Source organism: Myotis yumanensis, unplaced genomic scaffold (genome assembly GCF_028538775.1).
Source record: "Myotis yumanensis isolate MYYU_CA2020_CCGP unplaced genomic scaffold, mMyoYum1.0.hap1 SCAF_15, whole genome shotgun sequence".
Taxonomy (NCBI): domain Eukaryota; kingdom Metazoa; phylum Chordata; class Mammalia; order Chiroptera; family Vespertilionidae; genus Myotis; species Myotis yumanensis.
The window spans coordinates 9,034,370-9,048,479 of record NW_027223766.1 but is presented as its reverse complement, the minus strand read 5'-3'; the positions used below and the strand labels follow the sequence as shown (position 1 = coordinate 9,048,479).

The window sequence follows — 14,110 nt, the reverse complement described above, 5'->3', positions numbered from 1 at the left end:
GGAAGCCCCCCCACACCCTCCCCTCCCCCCGGCGCTCAGGTACTGGCGCCCACGAGGAGCCTGCCCCACACCAGTGTGGCCTCTTCTGGGTGAGCCAGGCTTTCGCGCAGGAACCAGTCTGCGAGGCCGGCTAGGAGAGAGCACGCTACCTGCCCGGCTTCTGTGTGGCGCCACTGGGCGGCTTAGAGGCCCATGCTGTGCCCTGGCCCGCAGCATCCAGCCATGCTCATGGCATCTCCTATGGGGACTCGGGAGCTGTGACTTAGGCAGAAGGGGGCACGCAGGAGCCCAGGTGCTGCCCAGGGCCCAGAGGTCAGCTGGGACCTGCCCTTCCACACCAGATGCTCACACTTCGATCGCTGGCCAGACCTAGGGACTGTACCAGTGCACCAATTTCTTGCACGGGGCCTCTAGTGCATAAATAAGAAACAAAAGCTTCTTACTGTGAAATACTTAAACAACTGTTTATAAAGAGATGTTTTACACACGTTAAGTACTAATATAAAAGAAAGTCTTAATTTACTCATCTTATTGATGAGTAAAAAAAGTGGCAGAATAGTATGGGTAGCCTAATATAATTTTTAAAAACTGGGGAAAATATATGCAAATAGCATATCTGAATATTCATAGAAAACATGTTTAGAAGGAACACACGACACACCTACTACCGCTAAGTCTGTTAGAGGTGGAGCAGGGTGATGGGAGGCGCTGGAGGATGCCCTTCACTTTTATGTTATGCACTTTGGTATTTGAACTTATTTTATATGAAGCACATATTATTTTTTAAATGTAAAAAAAGTAATAAATGACATTATTACCATAAAAGATATTCCTGGGTTTAAAGGGCAGGCAGAGAAAGGCATTACCCAGGGAGGTAATCAAACAATTATAACTATGTAATGATATCAGTGCCTGAGGCTCACCTTTTAAGTGGTCAGGTTGGGTACAAACCAAAGAGTCAGATAAAATGATGCACTTGGCTTCTTGTTGTTGTTGTGTGTGTGTGTGTGTGTGTGTGTGTGTGTGTGTGTTATACACATACTTATGATTCTCCCCCAAACACCTGGGGCCAGGTAGCATTAACCATTACAAAACCAAATGTTTTGCCATCTGTGACCAAACTCTGGTCAAGTTTGGCGTTTAACCTGCTCCAATATGAAATTCACCTGTGAGATTTTGGTGTTGAGTCATAAACACCAGGCAAAACTGAAAAAGGGGAAAATGGATAATGACACCAAGCAATCCCTGAGCATGTAACTTCACACCAGGACTACTTCTGAGTGATGTATGGATATCGCCACTAACTCCAGAACCCCACAAGGAAGGTGACGTATTACCCCCACTTTACAATTGAATCACACGGCCTCCTGAGCCAGGTGAGGTCATCTCCCAGGTGGCCTAGAAAGGGGAGGTGCTGGTGACTGTCCTGGGACTGACTCTGACACTGGCCAGTGCTTTCCACACTGCCTCTCAGCTCCCTGAAAACACAGAGCAGCCCCAAATCCTCACCAGACTGCTGCTGTTTCGAAATGCCTCAAGTGGGCTGGGTGATGATGGTGCTCAAGATAAGAGAACACTGTGACTGCAGTAAAATCGATATTCTTCAGAGTTTTCACTAATGTCCCCCAGTTAGCTGAAATCTCTACCAGAACTGTGAAAAGAAAAAAGGAATTACTAAGCAATGTATAATATTTGTTCTCACAGATACCTTTTCCCCTGTCATACAAAGACAGATGTGTGATGTACTCCTAAAATAAAGGGTTGATGAGATGGGAGCAGGATTCTGTCAGAATCTTGCTCAGATAAGACCTCCCCTACCTGCTCAACTTGCCCCAGGAAGTCTATTCTGGACCCCTGCCTACCCCATGTGGGAAAGGGGGAAGAAATGAGTGAAATTATTTTGTATGATACCATAGTGATGGATACATTTGTCAAAACCATAGACTGTACAATACAAAGAGGAAAATGTAGTATAAACTCTGGCTGACAATGATGTGTTAATGTTAGTTCATCCACTGTAACCAGTTGACCTCGCTAAGACCCATGTTGGTGGTGGCGAGGCTGTGAGTTTGGAGAAGGGGAATGTGGGAATGCTGTGTTTTCCACTCAATTTTGTTGTGAACCTAAAACTGCTCTAAAAATACAGAGTCTTTTATTTTGTTAAGTACTACAATAGATGTTGGCACAAAGAACTGCCACCATTTGATGCTTGATGAGTTTATGAACAGCCTTGCTCTTTCTGAAATAAAAAAACAAATAGAGTCCATTAAAATAAAGTAGAATAAGTCATGCATATCCATTGAGATACAGGAGAACTTCTTGTATTGGCCAAGAGTAGAATCAGGTAACAAAGAGAAATGTACTCTAATATGTGAAAAAAATAAATAAATCAGTGTTCAAAAATGTAAACTTAAACAAAAAAATTCTAAATACTTTTTCAAAAAAAAAGGAAACACAAATTAATTTAATTTACTCTTATCATCACCTCTTTTTCCCATCAATGGCCCAGATTGGGTCCTAGCATAAGATCGTAACAAAATTTGCCAGTACAAAAACGTATTTGTGTATAGTCCCTACTTTTCACAATAAAAGCACTCCCTAAAATTCAGTCTTTATTATTATTATCCTTATTAACTGGCTTACATTTACTATAGCCAAGGAATCAGTACTTAGTAGTGTTAATTAATTATAATTAAGTAGAGCACCTAGCAACTTCTATAGCCATCCCAAAGGCAAAAGTTGCACTTGGAATCTTGTCACAGACCCCTCCTGCTAGAGGTGGTACTCCACACACAGAATGGTAGAGCCAGGGTCCTAGAGTGGCACAGGGACTTGCTCAAGGTCCTCTATCATATTCGTAGCAGAGCCATTTATGGCAGAGCTGATATGGCTACCACGCCACACCTCAGTGCCCCATGATACACTGGATTTACATTGTCTGATGTGAGGCAATGAACAGCCCTATGGAGTAGGCACTCCTACTAACCCCACTTTTATTTATTTATTTATTTATTTTTAATATATCTTTATTGATTTCAGAGATGAAGGGAGAGAGAGAAAGAGATAGAAACATCAATGATGAGAGAGAATCATTGATTGGCTGCCTCCTGCACATCCCACACTGGGATCAAGCCCACTACCTGGGCATGTGCCCTGACCGGGAATCAAACCACAACCTCGTGGTTCATAGGTTAACACTCAACCACTGAGCCATACCGGCCAGGCTAGCCCCACTTTTTAAATAAGTCACAATGGCTTAAAGAAGTTACTAACTTGCCCAAGGTCACACAGCAGGTCAGGGGTTAGAGCCATGGTTCCAAGCAGGCCTGTGTGACCAGACCTTGACCTAAAGGGGGAAATGAAGTCACAAACAGGCAGACAGAAGTACAATCTGAGCAGGGAATGGCACAGTACTCAGCCACAGGGAGGGTGGGAGCAATTACAGGGTGGTAAACATTCGCCCCAGGCTTGTCATTGTTACTCTTGACACAGAAGTAAAATTCCCCTTGGCCCAGAGTTGCCTCTCTTCCTCTTCCTGCCTCTTCCTGCCTCCCAGAGTCACTGCCTTGAGAGTTGCTGAAAATATCTGTGCTATTCAGATAATACTGCACACCTGATGCTGGTGAAGAAGAAGGTATTCTCCACAGGCAAGAAGGGAGAGTTGGTCAAAACAGTGGGAGTATCAGATGATCTCTAGGTGGCCCTCCACAGCCTGGGGCTTTGGAGACAAGCAATCCTGTTCCAGGCCAGAAGCTGCCATTTATTAGCTATATGACCATGGACAAATCACCTCATTTCTCTAAACCAAAGATTAACATCTGTCCAGAAGGCTGTGTGATGATTAAAATAGGGCAGTGTGGGCAAGGTGACCTCATCATTGTTAATATTATCACTGCAATATTCCTCCCTATCCATGCCCCTCCCTTGGCTCTCCACCACCTAGTACCTTCAAAGTTCTCAAGAAATATTTGAATTAATGAGTAAACATAATAAAAAAATAGTTAAACAGGTCATCTGCCAAAGATCAAAGCTCAAGACATTTGAAACATGACAGCAGTGGCTAAACAACTAAAGTGTTAACTAGACTATCTCTTTCTTATCTTACCAATTTCTTATATCTAGCTAAGACATTCTCCAAGACTAAATGGAAGAACACCTCTCTCTCCCAGACAGTAACTTTATTTAATTTGAATAAGGCTTCTGAACACATACAATAGCCCAAATGTTCTCTAGTTAATCATAGTAGATATTGATTTGGGTTTTATCGCCATTGTTTCCTTTTGTGCTCACAACATCCATTTGAAGTAGATACCATTATTATAGCTCAATTATATTAAGATATATTATATAGTGCTCGCTTCGGCAGCACATATACTAAAATTGGAACGATACAGAGAAGATTAGCATGGCCCCTGCGCAAGGATGACACGCAAATTCGTGAAGCGTTCCATATTTTTCATTGACAAGAAATGCCCCTTTACCGGTAATGTCTCCATCCGAGGACGCATCTTGTCCGGCGTGGTGACCAAGATGAAGATGCAGAGGACCATTGTCATCCGCCGAGACTACCTCCACTACATCCGGAAGTACAACCGCTTCGAGAAGCGCCACAAGAACATGTCAGTGCACCTGTCCCCCTGCTTCAGAGATGTGCAGATCGGCGACATCGTCACCGTGGGTGAGTGCCGCCCCCTGAGCAAGACTGTGCGCTTCAACGTGCTCAAGGTCACCAAGGCCGCCGGCACCAAGAAGCAGTTCCAGAAGTTCTGAGCTGGCTACCTGCCCCACCCCAACCAAATAAAGTTATTTTCTCAGTCACAGCCAGGCTCCCGATGTCTGTGGCCTCTCCAGAGGGAGGTATGTCCCTGGGGATGGAGCAGGTTCACGAGAACGATGGGTTCTTATTTACCCTCTGGGGCGTGAGGGTGGGAATGGGGACCAGATCCCGCCTCCTGTCCTGTCTCTGGGTGAAGACGGCCTGTATTAAAGATGCTGCACTCCTCCGTGAAAAAAAAAAAAAAAAAAAAAAAAAAAAAAAGATATATTATATATTAATTATACTACTTTTAAAATACAACTTAGATTGAGGGAGTTAAATGAATCCAGTGACACAAGCCACACAGTACAGAAGAAGAAATACATTTTTTCAAACAAGTGCATAAGTTCTCCCAAGGTTAATTGTAGGCAGAGCCCATATTAGAGAAACCCAGGGAGTTTGACTGCCAAGCCTTAACAACACTATTTGATTCTGTGTGCCTAGGTCAGATACTCTACGTTCAGTTTGGCTCAACAATTAGGATCCTCTAATCCTGCCTTACCTATTAGGATATAAGTTACATGAGGATAGAAACTATGGATCACCAGAAATCGACCCAAGCCACTATGCTCAATTAATATTGGACAAAGGAGGCAAGAGCATACAATGGAGTCAAGACAGTCTCTTCAAGAAATGGTGTTGGGGAAATTGGACAGATTCATGTAAAAAAACAAAACTAGACCACCAACTTACACCATACACAAAAATAAACTCAAAATGGATAAAGGACTTAAATATAAGATGGGAAACCATAAAAAAAATTAGAAGAACCCATGGGCAGTAAAATATTAGACATCTCTCTTAGCAATATGTTTATCAATACATCTCCTTGTTCAATGGAAACTAAGGAGAAAATAAATAAATGGGACTCCACAAAATAAAAAGCTTCTGCACAGAAAAAGAAACCATCAACAAAGTAACAAGAGAGCCCACTACATGGGAGAACATATTTGCCAATGATATATCCAATAAGGGGTTAATCTCCAAAATTTATAGGGAACTCATACAACTTAACAAAAGACAAACAATACAATTAAAAAATGGGCAAAGAACCTAAATAGACACTTCTCCAAAGTGGGTATACAAACAGCTAACAGACAAATGAAAAAATGCTCCAAGTCATTGATCATCAGAGGAATGCTAATTAAAACAACAATGGGGTGTCACCTCATACCTGTCAGAATGGCTACCAACAACAAATCAACAAATGACAAGTGCTTGTGAGACTGGTGCAGCCATTATGGAAAACAGTATGGAGTTTCCTTAAAAATTTAAATATGGAACTGCCATTTGGCCCAGTGATCCCACTTCTAGGAATATATCCTAAGAAACCCGAAACACCAATCAAAAAGAATGTATGCAGCCCAATGTTCATAGCAGCACAATTTACAATAGCTAAGATCTGGAAACAGCCTAAGTGTCCATCAGTAGATGAGTGGATAAGAAAGTTGTGGTACATTTATACCATGGAATACTATGCAGAAGTAAAAAAGTACAATATCTTACCCTTTGAGACAGCATGAAGGGACCTTGAGAGTGTCATGCTAAGTGAAATAAGTCAGACAGAGAAAGACAAGTACCACATGATCTCATTCATATGTAGAATCTAATTAACAAAATAACTGATGAACAGATAGGAGCCAGAGACATGGAAGCATAGAACAGAGTGCAGAATCTCAGAGGGAAGGTGCGGGAGCATGGGTGGGTGGGAGGTAATCAACCAAAGATCCTGTATGTATATATATGTATAACCCATGGATATGGACAATTAGGTGGTGAAAGCCTGGGGGTGGACTGCATTGGATTAATGAGGGGGAAAGGAAGCCATATATAATAATTTCAATAAAGATTAAAATAATAGAAGAAAAGAAACCACGGGTCAGGTTATCTTTGTATGTTAGACAATAGGAATTTGGGAGCCTCCCAGTTAAGTGCTTCATCAATGTTAGTTACGCCCCATTCTCCTCCACCATTTGCACCTTCAAGGATTCTTTATCTAAGTTCTCCAACAGTACTCCAACTAAACCTATACACATCTACTTCATTTGAATCCTACCAACTATAAGGATTTACAGAGCCACCTTTTATCATACTCTGTCCTCTATGTAGGAGTGAAATTGATTTCCCCTTTGAAACAAGCTCAGCAGTATGGACCATCTCTAGAGGTTTCCATTTGTTTAACTTCTGTATGTTCTAATGCCCAGGCTACGGCTCAACATCCTTTAACCCTTCATAAATACTTAGTACCCTGTTGTGATTGCAGATGGACATTAATCATTCTTGCATCTACTCTGCAGATAAAATTGCTGTATTTGTTCAATCAGCAGTTTTGCTAAATTCAGTAAAAGGAAATAAAAGCCCTTCTGCACATATTTTGAGACTGTTCATTTTGAGCCTTTTAAATGCTTTCAAACATGTCATTTCCTACATTAACCAAGCTCAGTCCACTTAGCAGAAATGGGAACAGCAGCTTCTACCAAAATTGCACCCAAATCACCCAAGAATAAATACACATTCCAGTAGGCTTCCCTCCCCCTACTTCCTTGTGCCATGAGTACCATTTCAAACCAAGGACTCCCACTCCAGGGAAAAAGGGTCTCACTGCTACCTGAGCTTTTTACAGCCTTCAGCAACCAACTTTCTTCCTATTCAAAAGTCTCACAGGAGTCTTTTGATAAAACTCAAGACTTTAGGACCTCATAGGATTGTGGGAGCATTTCCAGGTGCTGGTGGCCTCCCCCATACCAGTCCCAGATGCCACATCTGCTCCTTTACCAACTCCTGGCAAATGCACCCCTTCCTTATCATGCCAACAGTGCCGCATGATCACACTTGCCCATCTTCTGTAATGAAATTACTCGCTGAGCCCATACTCTTTGTCTGGGACTCTGAAATTACCTATGTTGCAACATGGGTTACTGACCTTAATCCCTCAACTCCCCAGTGTAGATTCCAAAATGTGTGTGGTTTCCAGTAATGTTTGCATTAATTCTGAAAATCAATGTGTATTGGAAATTTATATTCATGAGACATTTTTCATGAACACCAATAGCCTAGAAACAATGGGTCATTAATTCTCACACTGTAAATGCAATGAGGGTTTTCAGTCACTAAATTAATCCATCCAATTGTCTGTTGAGCACTTGAAAAAATGATACACACTAATATTCTCAGAAAAACTGCAGTTAAGCTGAGGAACCTGGATATGGACCAAAAATGTGAGGAAAAAAGGTATACAAGTGGGAAACATATATATAAATTCAGTTAACTCTAATAGATGGTTTATTGGAAACCCTCAAAGCATCTTTCAAAAGAACCTGACAGATTTTATTTTAATAAGACATAGTAAAGAGGAAATGGTTTAAAAGATGTTATCAATCTTTTATTTAACTAAGCATTGCCCTTCATTTTGAAGGAAATGATACAATTTCAAATTAGAACTTCCTTCTCAAGAAGTGGTATGAGAACATAACATAGAGTTAACATACAACCTTCAACAAAATTAAAGTTTACACAGTTCACTGAGAAATAAAACACATGTGGAAATTATCGTGTTCATCAATGGAATTCTCCATGGATTACAAGTATATTGAAGAACAAAACAACACAATGAGAAGTTTAGTTACCCTGATTTTTAAAAATCATAAATAAAATATAACTTTTCGGACTAATCCATTCAATGACCATGATCATACTGGATTTTATTTCAATTTATTGGTATAAAAAATGGTTAGACAATCACATAATATCAAGAGTCTTCAACACAGTGGATTCCATTTTGTTAAGAAAAAAATAGAAAACAAGTAATCCTTAAATTTTCTTCACTCTCCATAGCATATGTCGTATAAAATTAAAGTTTTGCTTCCAAAAATATGTTTCCATGTGGTTGTTGTGTTGTCTAGTGGTGCTATTAGGGTCAGAAGCACCAACGACATGAAAAGTTTAACCACTGAAGGATCTTTTTTCATAAAATTTCCTTAGGGGTCTGGAGGAAAATCTTCTGCTAGGCATTTTAGTGCTATAGTTACTTTAAATTAAATGTGAAATAAAAGCTACAAAAAGTTGAGTTCTTGCAGTACAAAAAGTTGTGTGGCTGAAGTTGTGGGCTCCTCGGACATACATAAGCAGTCCCATAAAATAGCTGCTCAGGTAAGAAAATAGAATTTGTCTGGTTATACTTAGCATACGCTCCCCTCAGATGTCCTGCTCACCCCTGCCAGAGCCTCTGAAAAACCTTAGAATCAGTATTTCTTTCCTTCAAACAGCATCTGTAATTCGGAATACAAAATAGTTCTAAAGTCTTAATCCTAAGGAGAAACAAAAATTATTGAATATATATATGTTTTGTTTTGTTTAAGTGCCAGATGTAGCCACTGCCTAGGATTAAAAACTCACCCACAACACTGCCATGTTGAAGAAGAGCCGAGAGCTGGTTCCTTTCTCCTTTCTTGGCATCTTCGCTGGTTGGTTGTTGCTCTACTTGAAGCTGTATAAGCCTATAAACACTTTCGATGGCATCACAGTTCCTAAGTATTACATATTTCACATCTCTGGTACCCTGTACACAATGCTTGCTTGACATGGGAAAGCAGCAAGTGGAGATCTATTTCCTCTTGTTATCAAAAACCTGTTTGCTAGAGGCAGAATGTGATCATTGGTGTAGGTCTTACAGTTCTTCATCACGTTGAGACTTCTCACAAAAAGCAACAACAGATAGTCTGCAACAACAGATAGTCGCTGCTATACCTCAACGGGACCAAGGACATTCACTTTCCATTTGAGAGCAAAAGAGGGAGACAGGGATGGGGGAGTGGAAAAGAGAGTGTTGCCTGTTCTTCCTTTCTGCTGCCTGCAGGTTAGTCATTCCTTCCAACTATCACTACTGTACTAAACATAAAAGAAAATTCAAATCTGTTAGGTAGCAATGCCTGTACCCATGTTTCTCTTGCTCTGCTTTTCCATGAGCAAGACAACATAAACACTAAGTGGTGAGACTTACTAACCATGGAAACTAGACTGACATTCCCAACAGGAGGCATATGGGTCTCCAAAGATGCAGACTGGGGTCTAGTGTGACTCATCTTTAACAATGTGATAGGACCTGTCTGGAGATCCCTGCAAAAGCAGGGAACATGGCTAATGCCCTTGTAATGAAATGACGTCATGTGGAAGTGCTATGAAGTCTTAAAAATTACGGCCTCAAATGCCAAGTCTGAAAAAGTAAACAAGGATATCCTTCAAGTCTTGTTGCCTTGATTTAGAGATCTCCAGGCAGGAGCCCCAAGGATGACCACACTGTAGAGACTCAAATATGATTCTACTCCAACCGTGAGAATTAGGTTGCAAAATGACATGTTCACTGTAATCTCTAATGACTCCCAACAGGAAGAAAAACTTTACTCAACTTTTGAGACAGTGTTAGTAATATCATTGTGCGGCAGAGCTGCATTCTGAAGTGCAGGGCACACATCATTAAAGAGCTCACATGAATACAAGGAACAGGTTGTAAAAAATGTTTAAAGCCTCATAATAAAGCAAACTATAGCTCAGCAGGAGATTCAACTGGTATTAGCCAGCCTGCTGCCAACAGATCCCACAATCAGGAACCAGTGCTTTAGGAGTGTCGCCAGATTTGGCACTGACTCCACCACCTGGCATTTGTGATTGCCCTCAGCTCTCTGGAGAAAGCATTCTGAAGGGTGTCCTCCAAGCACCAAGGAGACTGCTTCCATATAACAAGACTCTGCACATCTTTTGAATTAAGTGTGCAAGTGTTGCTACCAAAATAAATACCTTATCATTGAAGTAGGCCTCAGGCCTAAGATTTTAACAGCAGAAGAACAAAAATGAGAAGGGAAAATTAAAATTCACAGGACCACCATGAAAGCCTTACGTTTTAAAAAGGTTACCTTCATTGTTCAGGAATGGGGTTCAGTGGGAGTGAATGACTAATTCCTACCAGGACAAACCTGTTTGGCTGCTTCTGTAGTGGATACTTTATGGGGTGGCACCAGCCAATCCCATGTGCGACCTGCGGATGAACACAGCCGAGCAGGTTTAATTAGATCAGAGACACAAAAGGCTATTCCCTCCTTTGATAACAAATAACACAGCTGTAAATGCCTACAATAGCAGGCTAGAAACAAAGGCGGCCAAACAGAACCATAATTGAATCCTTCCCCTGGCTGGCCCATGACAATGATTTACTTATAACCTGGGAAGTGGCTAGTGGAGCAGGAGGGGGTAGGAGACTCAGCCAGCTCCAGAAGATGAATTACTTGGGGACCCGGAGGAGGGAGGTAGCAAACTCTTTGTTTTGTAGCCCAAGTTCACTGGACATTTTGTTCCACTTCACAGGCAGCTGCTCGGTTTGGGTCTGTTGCTCCCAGACCTGGTCCTGGTTTCTCCAGGCTTGCCTCCCAGGAGGCCCCGAAAATAAATCACTCAGCCTGCTGGATCCCACACACAGCTCCACAGGGATAGAGGATATGGGGCTGTCTTCAGGCCCCAACCCCACTCTGGCCTTAGCACAGAGTAGGAGTAAGCGGGTAGGAGGCAATGGCAGGCCTTGGTACTCCGAATTTTTCTCCACCCCTGTGTGCATAAAAAGGGTCGATTTTGGACCCAGGTCCAGAAGGGACTTAGTGCCAGGCATGTCCACAATTTGCCCCACCTCAGAAAGGAGACAGATTGCAGGAGTGGGCAGGCCATGCCCCCAACCAAAGTTTTCTTCCTACCTGCACCCTCTTCCTCCTCTGTCAAGAGAACAAGCTCAAGCCACAGCTGGCTGCGCCTTTCGCCAACTCTCTATTTTCCAAATGGCCCAGGAGCCCAGATGCGGCCCAGAAGGTGATGGTAGAGGAATGGAGAGAGGGGGCAGCAGCTGCTGGCAACAGCTTCCTCTCACAGATCTGCCTTCAGCTGGCCCATCAGTGCACCACCGCCTCTCGGTCCTCCTCCTCCCAGCAGGACTCGGGGGGGCGCTCGAGAGGCGGCTTAGTCCGTGCAGCGTCGCTGTCGCCCTCTTCTGGCTCGGTCGGGTGCAGGTGCATGGCGAGCTCCTGCAGCACAGCCGCCCGCCCGATCTGGTCGTTGCGCCGCTTCTCCATGATCAGGTCCTCCAGGCTCTGGAACTCGAGCGTGTGGCTGCGCTGGGCAGAGAGCTGGATCTGCAGCCGGTAGGGCTGCTTGCCGATGCGCAGCTCGCCGCCGATCTTGAACTCGCGCTTGCCGTAGCGGCACCAGGCGGCGAAGCTCTCGGAGTTGCGCCAGCTCAGCTCGCGCTCCTTGGCGCCCACGTGCGCCAGCGCGTTGCGCACCACGGCGCCGGGACTGAGCGGCTTGTAGCGGTACAGATCGTTTACCACGCGGCCGCGCCGGCCCTGGCTCGCGTCGGTCAGGAAGCTGTTGCTCACCTCCAGCCGGTGCAGATGCACCACCTGGAAGTTCCCCACGTACACCGCCCAGTGCGGGTACTGAGCCTGGGCCACGAACTCCACCAGGTCGCCGGGCTTGCACTTGTTGAGCAGGTTCTCGGGCGTGTAGGTGCTCAGCGCGGCGGAGCCCGGCGAGAAGCTCTTCTGGTAGATGCACTCGTCGCGGTAGAACACGGAGCACTCCACCTCGTGCAGCCGAGGGTCGTAGGGCTGCGGCTGGGGCGGCGGCGGCCCGCCGTCCTCACCTTGGGGCAAGCCCCCGCCATCCGGACCCTGGGGCGGCGGCTGCGACTCCGCTTCCTCGTCATCGTTGGAAAAGATGTAGGAGACCCCGATGCGAGGCCCGTCGTCGCGGTCCACGCCGGTCGGGTCGGCCGTGGGAACTTCCTTATAACTTAGGTGGGTCAGTTTCTCCACCTGGTTGCCCATCACGCTGCGGACACACGTTCACGCCGCCGAGAGGGGAGAAAGCGAAACCACCACTGGGGTCATTGGCACAGGTCCCCGGGCAGGGGCTGGGACCACCTGTTGGGAGAGGAAGGCAAGGAAGCCCTGTAGGAGCCCCTCCGGGTAGAGGGCGGTTGGCTAAGGGGCGGGAGGAAGGTTCGGATCGCGCACCGGGAGCCATTCTACGGCGGCAGCGAGCCTTCCCTCATTCCTCCACCTGTCGGGGCCCGGCTTCAGGAAGCCAGGCAACTCCAGCTCCACCCCCGCCCCCAGCCGGTCACCTCGCTCGGGCAAAAGTCCACCATCTCAGCCGCTCCTACCGCTTCCGCCAGCGCCCGACCTGCCAAGGCCAGGCAGGAGGGGCGAGGAAGAGAAACTTTACTCCAGGCCCCCCTTTCACAAGCCGCGGGCACCCGGGGCTCTAACTGACCCAGAGAGGACCCTCACTCCCCGCGCCTCCATCCCCCGGGGAAGCAGCGAGGATGGGGTAGCGGGGTCGGGGCAGGTGAGCCACACGCCCCGGCTCACCGGTGACGCTCTCTCCCCCTTTCCGTCCCCCCCGCGCGTGCCCTCTCGCTCGGGTTACCTGCGCAAACTCACCCGCCGAGAGGTGGAGTCCGTGGGGATCGGGGTGGGGGCCGCCGCATCCGGAGACTTCTAGGGCGAGTTTGCAGGTGTGGGCTCCCCGGTCCCTCCTCTCCGGGCGCGGGCGGCGGCGAAGCTGGGCAGCGGGCAGCGACGCATGTCTCGCCCCCTCGGCTACTTGGCGCCTCGGGACTTGAAGGCGGGGGGGGGGGGGTGAGAGGGATGCCCGTCCGCCCCGCACCCCTGGCCTCCTGCGGAGGTTGCCGTTCCCCCTCCACCGGCTCTCGGGGGAGGTGTGGCGCGAGAAGGAGGAGAAAGAAGCCGCTCGGCTCCCCCGCCCGGCGGTGGCGGCTCCCGCTCGGGCCCGGCGAGCAACAAGCGCCGGAGCGGGAGGGACGGGATTGTAGATCCGGCTCCGGGCTCCCCGGGCGGGAGCGCAGCCCCTGGCATTTAAAGAGACAGGCGCTCGCTCCCGGAACCCGGGCTTTCCCACCCGGTGCAGAGCCTCCGGGATCCCCCGCCCCGTCCGGCCCACGGAGGCCGCGGGCTCCGCCCAGGCCACGCCCCCGCGCCGGGGCCGGTTTAAGTCCCGCTGGTAACTCCCCATCGCGCCGGCGGGGCGGGCGCCCCGAGCGCAGGTGCCTTCGCCGGCCGCTGGCCAGCCCCGCTTGCCCGCCCAGAGCCGGGGCCCGCGGTGGGCTCCTCGCTGCCGGCTCAGTTCGCATTCTTCCGAGCTGCAGGCTTTGAAAAACAGTGAAAGGCGAACGCCCCCTGCCAGTGCAGAGACGAGAGAGAGAGAACAAGAGTTTGCTGTTTGTTTTCTTTC

General features: G+C 46.6%; 2 protein-coding genes and 1 non-coding gene across 7 annotated transcripts; 2 read left to right on the top strand and 1 right to left on the bottom strand.

Moving 5' to 3' along the window:
* Positions 1-4,350: 4,350 nt before the first annotated feature.
* Positions 4,351-4,457, top strand: LOC138993584 (U6 spliceosomal RNA). The gene has a single exon (XR_011468300.1). It is a non-coding gene; the product is annotated as a U6 spliceosomal RNA (small nuclear RNA).
* Positions 4,398-4,820, top strand: LOC138993543 (small ribosomal subunit protein uS17-like). Its single transcript, XM_070392811.1, has one exon. It carries the CDS (start codon positions 4,423-4,425, stop codon positions 4,768-4,770), a length of 348 nt encoding a protein of 115 aa, XP_070248912.1. The 5' UTR covers positions 4,398-4,422; the 3' UTR covers positions 4,771-4,820.
* A 3,353-nt stretch (positions 4,821-8,173) lies between these two features.
* On the bottom strand, positions 8,174-13,644 carry LRATD2 (LRAT domain containing 2). Of its 5 annotated transcripts, none has more exons than XR_011468215.1 (3): positions 13,300-13,644; positions 9,212-12,685; positions 8,174-9,084 (listed from the first exon to the last, which is right to left on the bottom strand). XR_011468215.1 is itself a non-coding variant. In XM_070392042.1 (2 exons), exon 2 carries the CDS (start codon positions 12,679-12,681, stop codon positions 11,746-11,748), a length of 936 nt encoding a protein of 311 aa, XP_070248143.1. In that variant the 5' UTR covers positions 12,682-12,777; positions 13,300-13,644; the 3' UTR covers positions 8,174-11,745. The 5 variants fall into 5 exon arrangements, 3 of the variants coding, with proteins under 3 accessions (XP_070248143.1, XP_070248142.1, XP_070248144.1); XR_011468214.1 differs by having other exon boundaries at positions 8,174-10,847; positions 11,554-12,685; XM_070392042.1 differs by having other exon boundaries at positions 8,174-12,777.
* Between the last annotated feature and the right edge of the window lie 466 nt (positions 13,645-14,110).

Coding starts and splice junctions, on each gene's coding strand:
- LOC138993543 (XM_070392811.1), top strand. CDS start 4,423: ATGACACGCAAATTCGTGAAGCGTTCCATATTTTTCATTGACAAGAAA.
- LRATD2 (XM_070392041.1), bottom strand. CDS start 13,346: ATGCGGCGGCCCCCACCCCGATCCCCACGGACTCCACCTCTCGGCGG. Junction 12,686..13,299: donor CGGACTCCACCTCTCGGCGG/GTGAGTTTGCGC, acceptor GTGTGTCCGCAG/CGTGATGGGCAACCAGGTGG.